The 14,358-nt window shown below is 44.1% G+C and overlaps 1 protein-coding gene across 1 annotated transcript in view; it reads left to right on the forward strand.

Moving 5' to 3' along the window:
* The first annotated feature begins 12,927 nt into the window (after positions 1–12,927).
* Positions 12,928–14,358, forward strand: part of PDCL2 (phosducin like 2) — a 29,820-nt gene continuing 28,389 nt past the window's right edge. The window contains exon 1 of the mRNA XM_056111326.1: positions 12,928–13,066. Coding sequence (XP_055967301.1) covers positions 13,061–13,066 — 6 coding nt within the window. The 5' untranslated portion in view covers positions 12,928–13,060. The remainder of the gene's footprint in view (positions 13,067–14,358) is intronic.

Consider the following 14,358-nt stretch of genomic DNA (forward strand, 5'->3'; position numbering starts at 1 on the left):
TGTTGAGGTTTATTTATTGATATAATCTGAAATTCATTTTTTTTCACCAGCCTTTGCTTTATACTATGGATGGCAGGCCAGAAAGAGTTCAAAGAGCTAGGCACATTCTTTGCATGTAGAAGACCAGTTTAAATTCAAAACACCGCACAATCCTCTGAGCACCTGAGCAAAGAGCCAGAAATAGCATCTGAGCACTGTCCGATGGACCCCCAAATCAAACAACAACAAAAATATCATGTTGGCATCTCTGATCTCTTGTCTAACCCGCTACTCAAGTTAGTAAATATTCTAAATGATAGCTACATATACAATAGTTTAGTTTCATAATATGTACAGGAAATGAGTGTCTCTTTGGGGGAGAAGGTGTTTAAACAGGGCCACACTCAGCTGTTTTCAAGGCTTATTTCTGCCTCTTGCTCAGGAATCACTCCTGGTGGTGCTCTGGGTACCATATGTAGTGCTGGTAGGTTGTGTGCAAGGCCAGTGCCTTATCTGCTGTACTATCTCTCTGGCCCTGGCCCTGGAAATGAATGTATTAATGGTGTCTGACTCCTTAGGAGAATATGCATGTAAACCCCTTCCCAAAAATCGTTCAGGGCTCTTTCTTCTATGGAGAAGCCTGTGTCTCTGTCTCTTTGTTTTTTGTTTTTCCGGGTTTTTTTTTTTGTGTGTGTGTGTGTGTGTGTGTGTGTGTGTGTGTGTGTGGCTACCACTACAATGCTCAGGGTTTACTCCTAGCTCTGCATTGCATTACTCTTGCAATGCTCAGGGGACCATATGGAATGCCAGGGATAGAACCCAGGTCATCCAGGTGCAAGACAAATGCCCTATCTACTGTACTATTGCTCTGGCCTCATTAATGTCCTCTAATTACCCCTTCTTTCTTGCACTCTTCATATTTCATAAATAAAACTATTCTACTTAGGTTTTAAGAAAAAGGATGCATTACTCCTTAACTTGCAAGGAATTGTTTACTAATTTTTTTCTACTGTGGACTGAAATAGTTGTCATTATGTTCACACGTCTATAAAAAATAAAATAATGATTTATAAAAGGACATAGACTTTGTAACTGCATTTTGTATACCTATGACCAGATTGAGTGTGAAATGTGAAATTCTAAGTCACTCTTATTTCTAGCATTTCTGTATCATTAAGATTCTTTATTCTTAATTGATATTTTTTCTTTTTTTCCTGGCTTTATATTTCCAACTTTTGCAATGTCACAAAGAAGTTCACGGTCACGGTCCTCCCGTTGTTCATCGATTTTGCTCAAGCGGGCCCAGTAATGTCTCCATCATGAGACTTGTTGTTACTGTGTTTGGCATATCGAGTACATCACGGGGAGCTTGCCAGGCTCTGCCGTGCGGGCGAGATACTCTCGGTAGCTTGCCAGGCTCTCCGAGAGGGGCTGAGGAATCGAACTCGAGTCGGTCATGTTGGCTGCATGCAAGGCAAACGCCCTACCGCTGTGCTATCGCTCCAGTACAGCAAGGAAGGCTCTTGCCTTGCCCCATCTGGTCTCCAGAGTCTGCCAGGAGTAATTCCTGAGCACCGAGCCAAGATTAAGATCTGAGCACTACCAGGTGTGATGGCACCACCGCTGCCCACCTCCTCTGCTCCCCCGTCCCCTCCTGCCGCCCCCCCTCAAAAAAAAGTAAGGGAAAAGACAAAAGTTCATTCTTATACCCTAGAAGGTTGCAGACTAACAAAGGTAATGGCAAATAAACACACACAAAATACTGTTAGTGCCCCTTCAGTTCAGCCTGTTCCTTCTAAAAGGCACTTAACCCAGTTAAATCCAGTCTAAGGAGTAGAGCTAAAACGAAGACTTTAAGTGTTGAGCCAATAAGATGTTTAGTTACGGGATTTCAACTTTGATGTGAAGGCTAAGGTAATATATACTGTGCATATCTTAGGATAATAGAATTAGCATATACCAGTTCCAACAAATTGAAGAACAAGTTGAAGGAAAGAACAAGACTACAGAAAAAAATCCAAACAGGGGCTGGAGCGATAGCACAGCAGCTAGTGCGTTTGCCTTGCACGCGGGCAACCCAGGTTCGATTCCCAGCATCCCATATAGTTCCCTGAGCACCGCCAGGTCTAATTCCTGAGTGCAGAGCCAGGAGTAACCCCTGTGTATTGCCAGGTGTGACCCAAAAAGCAAAAAAAAAAAAATCCAAACAAACCTGACTTCAATAGTTATGGGTTTATAGCACTGTCCTCCCATTGTTCATTGATTTGCTCAAGTGGGAACCAGTAACGTCTCCATTGTGAGTCTTGTTGTTACTGTTTTTTGGCATATTGAATACACTACAGGGAGCTTGCCAGGCTCTGTCGGGTGGGCGGGGTATTCTCGGTAGCTTGCCAGGCTCTCCGAGAGGGACGGTGGAGTCGAACCTGGGTCGGCAGTGTGCAAGGCAAACTCCCTACCCACTGTTGATATCATAATAAAATTCAGAGAATTTCGTTTTAAATTTAAAATATTTTAAACTTTATATTTTATTTTAAATTTTAAATGTAGGTACTGTCAAGGAAATAAGCAAACTCAGATTTGTCTATCATTTTTTATGGGTATTGGAATCTTTAGAATCACTTTAACTTTCCAGAAATACAAACTATAAGGCTGCACCCCTTACTTACAGAAGCTCTCGAAATGGGATGGGTTAAAATGTCTGTGTTGAAAAAGGCCTCCAGGTGATTGTGGAAAGTTAAACACTCATCTCTGGCTCAGTGAGGCAATTTTCTTTGAAAATGAGTGTCCCTCCTTAGTTACTCTGATCTGTTTCTAATTTATTATTTTCCAGCCACGCAATGGGAGACGATCAGAAGCTTACATTTAAACCGGTATGTGAAAAATTCAATGGAAACCAACCAACCCTGCCATCAAATGCTTAAACTTTGATAAAAGATGGTTGTTACCCCAGAGAAAGAGAAAGGGAAGGGCAGAACAAAAGGTGAATGAGTATAAGCTAGACCCTTGGTGGTAAGCATGCTGTAGTAAATAGGCCTGTTGAACAGTAGATAGGGCTGGGGTGATAGCACAGCGGTAGGGCATTTGCCTTGTACGCAGCCAGCCTGACCGAGCCAGGTTTGATTTCTCTGCCCCTCTCGGAGAACCCGGCAAGCTACCGAGAGTATCTCGCCTGCACACACTGACATGTTCAATATGCCAAACACAGTAACAACAAGTGTCAAAATGTTGTACTGGGCCCACTCAAGCAAATCGATGAACAACGGGAGGGCAGTGACAGTGAGTAGTAGATAGATTTGTTGAGGTGTGAAGCTATGCTCCTAAAATTTCAGTGTTGTAAACCAATGTTGCTTCAGTAAAATAAAACAAAATGATGTTTCACAATTCAACCCATTTTGAAAATTTTGTTATTTTCAGATAGTCACAAATTAAATCTATTATTCAACTGATTCTATTACTTAATTGTACGTGTACACTAATACTCTACATCACTGTATCACTGTATCACTGTCATCCTGTTGTTCATCGATTTGCTCAAGCAGGCACCAGTAATATCTCCTGTAGTCCCAGTCCTGAGATTTTAGTAGCTTCTCGTTATTCGTCCTTCCCAATGCTGCTGTATTGGAGGCACATATGGGCAGTGAAAATCTGGCTTCAATATACTGACCTTTTTCATAAGATAAAAGTTCTTATGGAATCTATAATTATAATATTTATGTAGAGTATTGGAGATCAGTAATATCTCCAATATTGTATAATATCTCCATAATATTATAATATTTTTGTAAAGTATTGGAGATCAATAATGTCTGGACTTTCTACATGTAGAGCATGCTTTCCAACCCACTGAGCTCCCACTCTCGCTCTCTCTGACCCCTTTAAGCACACATTTAACTTTAAAATGTTGATATTAGGCACTGGAGAGACGGTACAGTAGGTAGGACACTTGCCTTCATGTGACCTACCTGGGTTCAATTTCTGGCACCACATACGATTCCCTTGAGCACCACCAGAGGTAACCCTGAGCATGCAACCAGGAGTAATCCCTTAGCACAGGTGGAGTGGTTCCTCCAGAAAAGAATGTTATAATTCTTAAATTTTCTCATAGGAACAAAAATCAAATATACACTATTTCCAATCGAAGAATATACTAACACCAAAATTATGTAAAATATTTAGAAAAAAATAATATAGGGGCCAAGCAATAGTACAGAGGGTAGAGCCTTGCACGCAGCCAACCTGAATTCTAATCCCCGGCATCCCATATGTTCCCCCAAGCACGGCCAGGAGTAATTCCTGACTCCTGAGTGTAGAGCCAGGAATAACCCCTGAGAATTGCTGGGTGTGACCCAAAAAGCAAAAAAAAAAAACCAATAATTAAATATCACTTGATCACTTGATCCCCCATTATTCATCAATTTACTCGAGCAGGTGCCAGTAACGTCTCCATTCATCCCTGTTGCGTGCTAGCATAGCCCAATGGCATCTGTTCATTCTAGGAACATGCAGAGCCTCAAACCGATAATTAAACATAGCATGTTAAAATCAGCAAGATTGCCAAAATCATATGCAGTAGAAAATTTAAAGTTTTTAACTCAATCAAGCAAGAATGAATGAATGTAATAAAAACTTAAAAAAAAAAAAGAAGAAGAAGAAGAAGAAGAAGAAGCCAGGAACTAGCAAGTCAATCCGATCTGACCTCAGGTTTCAAGGGCTGCATTGGGTGATGCTTGAGAACCTCCCGGACTATTTACCTGATGAATACTGATCAGTGCAGGACTATCTAGTACTGGAAGTCATACCAGAGTCCTGGGCATGTTAGGCATGTGCCATCCCCCTGTACTGTCTCTAAGTCTCTCATTTTAAATTTTTTTCCAGGAAGAACCAAGAGTTAATAGAAACAAAACTATTGTTTTATAATTCTACAAATGTAGAAGCATCCACAAAATGTGAACAAAAATAGGCATATATTAAATGGAATAAATTATGTCATTCTAGCATGAAGTATTGGAATGTTCAGAAGTGTGAAATGGAATTTAATTCATGATTTGGTCAATTTAGTATAAAAGGTTTTCTGGGCCAGGGGGATGGTTCAGGAGCCTGAGCACATGATTTGCATGCAGGTTTGATATGTGACACAGCATTGTCCCCTGAACACTGAGCTGGAAGTAGCTCCTGAGCTGCACTGCCAGCTGTGGCCCCAAAACCCAAAATGTGAGGTTCGACACTACCCCTCAAAAAATTGAGAATAGCTTCATTTCCAAGATTATAATGTAGATAAATTTATTCACTCAGGATTTCTTTTCATTTGTCATTGGAGAAAGAAACAGTTCAAACGCCAACTCTTTTCTTTGATTTTCTCATCTTGATTGTCTGAGGTCGAATTATATATATATGTTAAAAATGGTTAGAAATGATCAAAGATGGGGCTGTAGTGATCGTACAATGAGTGGGGCACTTGTCTTGCAAGAGTAATTCCTGAGCACAGAGCCAGGAGTAAGTCCTGAGAGCATCCAGGTGTGGCCCAAATACCAGAGAAAGGAAAAGGTCAAAGATAACGGAACCCGAGATCTGGCTTACAGAACTGGGCTTACCAAGAAGTTGGGAGGGCAGTGGGCACTCTGGGTGAGGCTGTGGTGTTGGAATATAGCACGCCTGAGAAGTTGTCATGAACACTATTGTAAATCATGGTGTTTTAAATTAAAAATAAGTGACAGGTTAGAAAAAAAGTGGGTAGAGATAGGTAAAGGTAAAGGTAAAGGCCCTCCCGTTGATCGTCGATTTGCTCGAGCGGGCCCAGTAACGTCTCCATTGGAGACTTTGTTGTTACTGTGTCTGGCATATCGAATACTCTCGGTAGCTTGCCGGGCTCTCCGAGAGGGGCGGAGGAATCGAACTCGGGTCAGCCATGTTGGCTGCTTGTAAGGAGAACGCCCTACCTCTGTGCTATCGCTCCAGCCCGGGTAGAGATAAAATAGAATGATTTCATCATAGGTACAAAGAAATAATGATAACTTATTTGAAATGGGGCTGGAGCGATAGCACAGCGGGTAGGGCGTTCGCCTTACAAGCGGCCAACATGGCCGACCCGAGTTCGATTCCTCCGCCCCTCTCGGAGAGCCCGGCAAACTACCGAGAGTATTCGATATGCCGGACACAGTAACAACAAAGTCTCCAGTGGAGACGTTACTGGGCCCGCTCGAGCAAATCGACGATCAACGGGAGGGCCTTTACCTTTACCTTTTTTATTTGAAATATTTCATTCATAAAAGCTTGTTTAGCATCAGCAAACTTCAGAGACCTCTTTTATATAGTAAAATACTGTAAAATTTTGGAAAATGCATAAAAAATAAATGCCTCATCAAAAGAATTTAAATGACAGATAAAACTGTAAATCCCCAGCAGTCCCTGAGCACCACCAAAAATGATCCATGAGCACTGAGATAGGAGTAAGCCCTGAGAACTGCTGAGTATGCCCCCATAAAATAAATGGGAGTATCTCAAATACTAATTTATAATTCACGACAAAATATTTATAGGAATGTTCAATACCAACATTGCATATATATATATGTATATTGAATACTCATCTGTGCTTGAATCTAATTCAGTTTTTTTTTTCTTTTCGTAGGATACCAACTCTTTTCTGCAGTAGCAACACCACAGGAAATAAAATGTTCTTAGAGTTTGTTTTCTTATCAAAAATAATCCTTATGTTGGACGTGTTTGAGAATTCCTGAGTTGTAAACATTCTTAGTAAAAATTTGGCTGATGTTGTAAATGTGTAGTTTGCTGAAAATTAAAAAAGCATCTTAAAATATTTTTCTTAGTGTTGTATTCATAGTGTGTAATAAAGCTATCAATACCAGTATCATTAGATCCTACTAGAATTGAGGCATATGCTTTTTTTGTCATTTGTGTTTTTATGAACAATTTTGGCTTATCAGATTTTTACCTCATCAGTAACAAAATCAAATAGGTCTTGCAAATACTAGAACACACAAAACTGACAGTCTTAGAAAGCGAATACTAGATGGAGATTTTAGCCTAGATTCATTTAATCGTCCAATAATTCTGATCTAATTTATATTCTGTGAACTAGATGCTTGAGTGCCTCAAACAAATCAGGAGGTTGGTGTTTTTTTTCTACCAGTCAACTTAATTCAGCGTTTTACAATAATTTGTTCTATTTTAGAATATCAGAAAATCAGCTTAATTGTTAATTTTCAAGGATCATGAATACACCAGAATTTTAAACATCAAATCAATGTTTAATAGATTACATTAAATCACTGTGTACATTAATTACACAGACTTAACTTCAAATGAATACTGAGATTGTTTCCTTTTACTTGTTTTTTGGGGGGATTATTCCTTTCAGCTTCCCCCAGGAATGATTTTCCGTTCCAGCTATTCCACACCAAACCAGTTCCTGGCTGATCAGAGATTGTTCTAGCTGGATGGGGTTACGCCATCAGACTTAATTATATACTTTAAAGAATTTTACAAACCTTTGTCTTATTAACATTGTTTACAACTGATTGTCGTTCATATTATATCATTTACTAACAAAGTCCCCCAGTTTCACTTCTTATTCATCTTTGCAAAAAACATAAGGAAAGAAGGATCAGAAGGGACCCCAAAAGTATATTCTTTTTGTTTTTTTCATTAAAAAACTTTTTAATAGTGAGACATCATGAGGTACAGTTGCAGACTTACACATTTTTTGTGCTTGGGTTTCAATTATACAATGATCAAATACCCATCCCTCCACCGGTGCCCATTTCCCACCACCACGGATCCCAGTATCTCTCCCACCCCCCATCCCTCCAATCCCACCCTGCCTCTGTGGCAGGGCATTCCCTCAAAAAGTATATTCTTAAGGTGAAAAAAGATGCCATCCTCCTTTTAAAATCAATTACTTAGACATGGGAACTTGAAAGCAGGGAGCAAGAACCTCATGCTTTAAAGCCACAGATACACAGTGCAACATTTGTTGAGCCTGAACTATGATTGCCAATAGTTCCCAGGAAACCTCAAAAATTCAGGGACTTAGGCTACTTCAAAAAAAAATGTAGGTTCGATTCCTCCGCCCCTCTCAGAGAGCCCTGCAAGCTACTGAGAGTATCGCGCCCGCACGGCAAAGCCTGGCAAGCTATCTGTGACTTATTCAATATGCCAAACACAGTAACAAGTATCATAATGGAGATGTTACTGGGCCCACTTGAGCAATCGATGAAAAACAGGAGGACAGTGACAGTGACAGTAGGGCACCTACATGTTAAAAAAGAACCAATAGGGAGCAGAGAAATAGTGTAGGGGTGAAAGTGCTTGTCTTGCTTCCTTCCTGCACTCAGCACAAGATAATATTACCATCCAACACACATCACATAGAGGCAAGTCAACTGAGGACCCTGTTTATTTCTGGCACTGCATGATGCCCTAGGACAAACCAGAGCACAAAGCCAGAATAGTCCAAGAGCATTGCCCTCTGTGACCCCAAGCAAACAAAACAACAAAGAAGTATATATATATATATATATATATATATATATGTATATGTATAAGTATCACTTAATCACTTAACTTCCCGTTAGTCGTCGATTTGCTCGAGCAGGCGCCAGTAACGTCTCCATTTGTCCCTGTCGCGTGCTAGTGTAGCCCAATGGCATCTGTTTGCTCTAGGAACATGAAGAGCCTCAAACCGATCGTTTATGATCTTGACGAAGAAGTCTGACCATCTGGTAGGTGGGCGGCCACACGGTCTTTTGACATCCCGTGGAATCCAGTCAGTAACAGCTCTAGTCCAGCGGTCGTCTTTAAATCTCATTGCGTGACCAGCCCATCTGATTTTTGACACCTTGGCAAATGAGACAGCGTCCCTGATTCTTGATCGTCGACAGATGTCGGAACTCTGGATTTTTTCTCTCATTTTAGTGAAACGTGATATTCCAAGCATAGCTCTTTCTATTCTTCTTTGGGAGACCTGAATAGCGTTCTTATCTTGTTTGCGTAGGGCCCAGGTCTCTGAGGCATATGTTAATGCAGGAAGAACAGTGGAATCAAAGAGATGTGCCCGGAGCCGGAGGTTCTTCGTCCTCTTAGCTATTTCTTAGCTATGTTCTTGAAGGCATTCCAAGCCGCTCTCTTCCTCCTGCGTAGCTCGGGTACCAGGTCATTTGTCATGTTGACTTCTCGACCTAGGTAGACATAGCTGTTGCATTCGGAGATGGTCGTTCCATTGAGAGCGAATGGGGCGTCAGGAACGAGGCTGTTTCTCATAAACATTGTCTTCGTAAGATTCAGCTGTAGTCCTACCTTTCCACACTCACGGTCAAAGTCGACCAGCATTTGTGCCACTTGGCTGATGTTTGGTGTTATTAAAACAATGTCATCAGCAAAGCGGAGGTGGTGTAATTGCCGACCATCTATCTTCACTCTCATTCCTTCCCATTCCAGTCGTCGCATGATGTTCTCGAGGGTGGCACTGAAGAGTTTCGGTGAAATGGTATCACCCTGCCGCACCCCTCTCTTGACATCAACGATCACTTCTTTGTAGAATGGTGAGATCCTGGTAGTGAATTCGCAATACAGCTCACAGAGGATCCTGATGTATTGGGCTTGAATGCCCTGATTGGCTAGGGCTTCAATGACCACTTATGTCTCAACAGAATCAAAGGCCTTCTTTAAATCAATGAACGTTAAACAGAGCGGCATCTTGAACTCCCGAGAAACCTCAATGAGTTTGGTAATTGTGTAGATATGGTCGATGGTGCTGAATCCTTTGCGGAACCCGGCTTGCTCACATGGCTGTCCTTCATCTAGTGTTCTGCCAATCCTATTTAGGATGACTCGAAGTGAACAACTTGTAGATGACAGACAATAGGCAGATCGGGCGATAGTTGCCAATGTCATGGATGTCTCCCTTCTTGAACAGTAGTACGGTCCTGCTGGTTTTCCATTGGGACGGAACCTTGCATTCAGACAGGTAGCGAGTGAAGAGCCGAGCCAGTGTATTGATGAGTACTGATGGCAGGTTCTTCAGGTGTTCAGGTCTGACCTTGTCTGGGCTGGGTGCTGTTTGTTTCTTTACCGACGAAATGGCGTGTCGGATTTCGGAAGGGAGAATGTTGGGAACGACATATCCATCCTGTGGAATTTGGTATGTCGGCAAGTGGACATGGCTATCGAAGAGATTTGAGTAGAAGTCATGGATAATCTTCTCCATTGCCGTTCTGGAGGATGTGATGGATCCATCAGGACGTCGGAGGGCAGTCATCTTGGTCTTCTAGTTGGCGAAGGACAGGCGGGCGTAATGACTTTTCCCAGCTTCTACCGCATCTACCAGTACTTCTGCTAGTCTCTCTTTGAGGTCTTCCTTGATCGCATCTCTGCACTGCTTTGCGAGCTCAGACGTTAGCTTGCGGTTGCCTGCAGTATGTGCCAAACCACGCTGGCGAATTAGCTCAAGAGTTTTCGAAGACAGGTGTTTTTTTGTGGCTATCTCTCTCTCTCTCGGCGTTCCTCGCACATTCATGGAGGTGCTGTACCAGTCGATCGTATTCCTCGTCAATGTTGTCAACAATGGCATCTTCCCATGTTGCCGCAATAGTGCCAAAGAGTTCCCAGTTGGTGGTCGTTCTGGGAGTTCTCTTTTTGAACTTTGCAGCCCTTTCTCCCCTCTCTGTGAAGTAGAATTTTGCACGAAGGAGACGGTGGTCCGATCCCGTTCGAAATTTTGGGACAACAGCGACATCGGTCAGCAAAACCGTCGATTGAATATGATGTGGTCTATTTCGTTGTGGAATCGTCCACCGGGAGACTCCCATGTCCAACGTTTAGATTCTGCCTTCTGGAACTGTGAATTACCATGGATGGTCTTGGTCGACATGATGAACTCAGTCTCTCACCCTGTTCGTTCCATTCTAGGCCATGGGTCCCGATGTGAAGTTCTTCAGCTGATCTTCTCGGTCCTATCTTGGCATTAAAATCACCCACAATGATCTTGTAGAAGGTGTGGTCTTCTTTATAGAACTTCTCTAGCTCCATGTAGAACTTCTCGATTTCTCTTTCATCATAATGAGATGTTGGTGCGTAGACAACGAAGATAGAAACTGCAGGCAGTGAGCCACATCTATTCAAATGTAAACGTCCGATTCGGGTTGTTAGGCATTCGAATGAATCAATGCTCTTGGCCAAGTTTGTGTTGACAAGGACACCGACGCCTCCGACACCTCTTTTATCGCATGTTCCTCGGAATTGTTCCTCGGAACATGTATAAGTATATATATGTATATATGAATATATATATATATATATATCCCAGTCATGGCCTCCAGCTCTGCCTGGAGGTTCCCAAGCAAGGCAGGGGTGGTCTTGGTGGTCCCTAACAGTACCTGCAGCAACAGACCACACCATGGAACCTAAGCGTTGAGCCCTGGGGACCCACCATTCTGAGTATTGTGGGGAAAGGCCCTGTGGTCCTCATGAGCACTACTTAGGAGACCCATCAACCTCCCAAAAGAATCTGACAGAAGCTCAAGTCCTTAACCTGCTCACATCCAAATTATAAACATAAAGCAATCACTGTTTCACTGTCATCCCGTTTTTCATCGATTTGCTCAAACGGGTGCCAGTAATGTCTCCATTTGTCCCAGCCCTGAGATTTTAGCAGCCTCTCCTTACTCATCCTTCCCCACAGTGCCATATTGGAGGCTCTTTAAGGGTCAGGTGAATGAGACCCATTATTGTTACTGTTTTTGGCATATTGAATACTCCATGAGGAGCTTGCCAGTCTCTTCCGTGCGGGCGGGCGGTATCTTGCTAGGCTCTCCAAAGGGGATGGAGAATGTATATAAGAGAATACAAGCAAGTATGTTAAAACCAAACACATGTGTGCTGCTTTAGGTATATCAGTGGGCTAGACTATAAGAGGTCTCATGGCTGCTCTGTTTTATAGTCTCTGGATCTTGGCCATTGATGGGATGACATGTACAGGGGGCAGTTTGTGGGTGTGACTGCCAAGCTACTGGAAAATGAGGGATCTGGGTGGAGGAGGCCCAAGGCTTTGAGATCTGAGCCCCGGCTCCCACATACCTGGGTTCCTCTGCCAGTTCCTTCATGCGTGAGGCTCATCTGGGTGTGTGGAGAGTGGCCTTGAGCATCCAAGATTATTTAGGCACCAAAGCTCAGGTCTCGCCTATAATTCATCTGAATACAGGCTATAGACTGCAGTTTAAGATTTCTACTTGTTTTGGGGATGATTGCTCAGGAAGGATTGGAGTGGGGAAGTGGGTAGGGAGCATTGCCAATGCTTTTTTTCTTTTCTTTTTTTTTTTTTCTGCTTTTGGGTCACGCCCAGTGATGCTCGGGAATGAACCTGGTAAACTGCGTGCAAGGTAAACGCCTTATCCACTGCATATGTACTCTAGCTTGGGCCCCATCGGCAATTCTTAATCTGTCAGGCGGGTCAATGCAAGGATCTGAGTAGCACTACATTTTCTGGGATGACGCAGCAGCTGTGGTGTTGGGGGGTCTACAGAGCTGCCCTGGGACCTTGGGTGCCAGGAATCTTTATAGGAACCACTGCAACTATCTTCCCGGTTTCTTAAGGTGCTCTCTTCTCCAGGATTGGGTGGAGCTGATGAAGATGATGGAAGAATGAAAGGAACACCATCACTGAAAGCCAGTGGCCAGGCCAGCTTCCTTAGGCCACGCCTCAGCACCCGGGCCACGCCCAATTGTCCTTAGGCCATGCCCAATTGTCCTTAGGCCACGCCCAATTCACATTAGGCCGCACCCAATTGTCCTTAGACCACGCCCATATTCCTTAGGCCACACCCCATCGCCCTTAGGCCACGCTTAGAAGAGTTAGGCCACGCCCCGCGTTGCTTAGCAACAGAGCCGAGAGTGTGCGCAGGCGCAGGACAGGAATCCGCGGTTCTAGGCACCCGCTCTCGAAGCTGAGGAAACCGTCGGTCACCTGGCGGCCGACTTCCCGCCTGAAGGCGACGTCGCCGAGACGGAGTCGGGCGCGGGTCTCCCGGCCCGGCCATCGGCGGCGTGAGGAAGCGAGCGGAAGACCATGCAGGTGGGCAGGGCCCGGCGGTCGCAAGGCAGCGGCCAGACCCCTGCCTGGAGGGTCCCGGGCGGGCGTCGCAGACGTTGGCGTGCTGCGTTTTGTGTCGCCTGTCCTGTAGTCTCGGCCCGCATTTGATGGAAGCGGCAATTGTTTGCAGCGAGCCTTAATTTTTTTTTTTCTCAAAAGAATGATTTGAGGGAGCTGGAGCGATAGCACAGCTGGTAGGGCGTTTGCCTGAGCACCGCCGGGGGTAATTCCTGAGTGCGTGAGCCAGGAGTAACCCCTGTGCGTTGCCGGGTGTGACCCAAAAAGAAAAAAAAATGACTTGAGTGGACTGCGGAAGCGTTCAGTGTTGTTGGAGTTTGCGTGGAAACGCACGAAACCAGAGAAACTTTCCTTGACTGTTTCTGCCTTGAGACTTTAGGGACCGTTGGGGCACAGCGTCACAGAACAGCGGGGAATGCGTTTGCCTTCCACGGGACCGACCCAGGTGCAGCATCCCATATGTCTCCTGAGCACCGCCCGGAGTGATCCTTGAGACAGAGCTAGGAGTGACCCCAGAGCACAGAGCCACAGAGCTAGGAGTGATCCCTGAGCACAGAGCTAGGAGTGACCCCAGAGCACAGAGCTAGGAGTGATCCCTGAGCACAGAGCTAGGAGTGATTCCTGAGCACAGAGCTAGGAGTGATCCCTGAGCACAGAGCCACAGGCTGGGAGTGATCCCTGAGCACAGAGCTAGGAGTGACCCCAGAGCACAAAGCTAGGAGTGATCCCTGAGCACAGAGTTAGGAGTGATCCCTGAGCACAGAGCCACAGGCTGGGAGTGATCCCTGAGCACAGAGCTAGGAGTGATCCCTGAGCACAGAGCTAGGAGTGACCCCAAAGCACAGAGCTAGGAGTGATCCCTGAGCACAGAGCTAGGAGTGATCCCTGAGCACAGAGCTAGGAGTGATTCCTGAGCACAGAGCTAGGAGTGATCCCTGAGCACAGAGCCACAGGCTGGGAGTGTTCTCACCTGAATCAGATCATGCTGGTAACTAATTTCAAATTTCCAACCACTCGAATTGTAGAAAACGCATTTTTGTTGTTTGCATGCCAGGCATTCAACAGTACTTTCTTATAGCAATCTGATCTAAGAAACTAATAAATTGGGGCAGGGGGAGGGGAGTAAATGGAGTTAATGTATAATAATATGAGCATGGTAAAATGGTAAATCAAAATTTGAAAAATATCAGTATTTAAATATAGAGGCTAAACGGTAGGCTCTAGTAAAAAGACAGATTTTCAGACTAGATTAAAAA

This window comes from Sorex fumeus, unplaced genomic scaffold, assembly GCF_029834395.1.
Source record: "Sorex fumeus unplaced genomic scaffold, SorFum_2.1 ptg000013l, whole genome shotgun sequence".
NCBI classification, from domain to species: Eukaryota; Metazoa; Chordata; class Mammalia; order Eulipotyphla; family Soricidae; genus Sorex; species Sorex fumeus.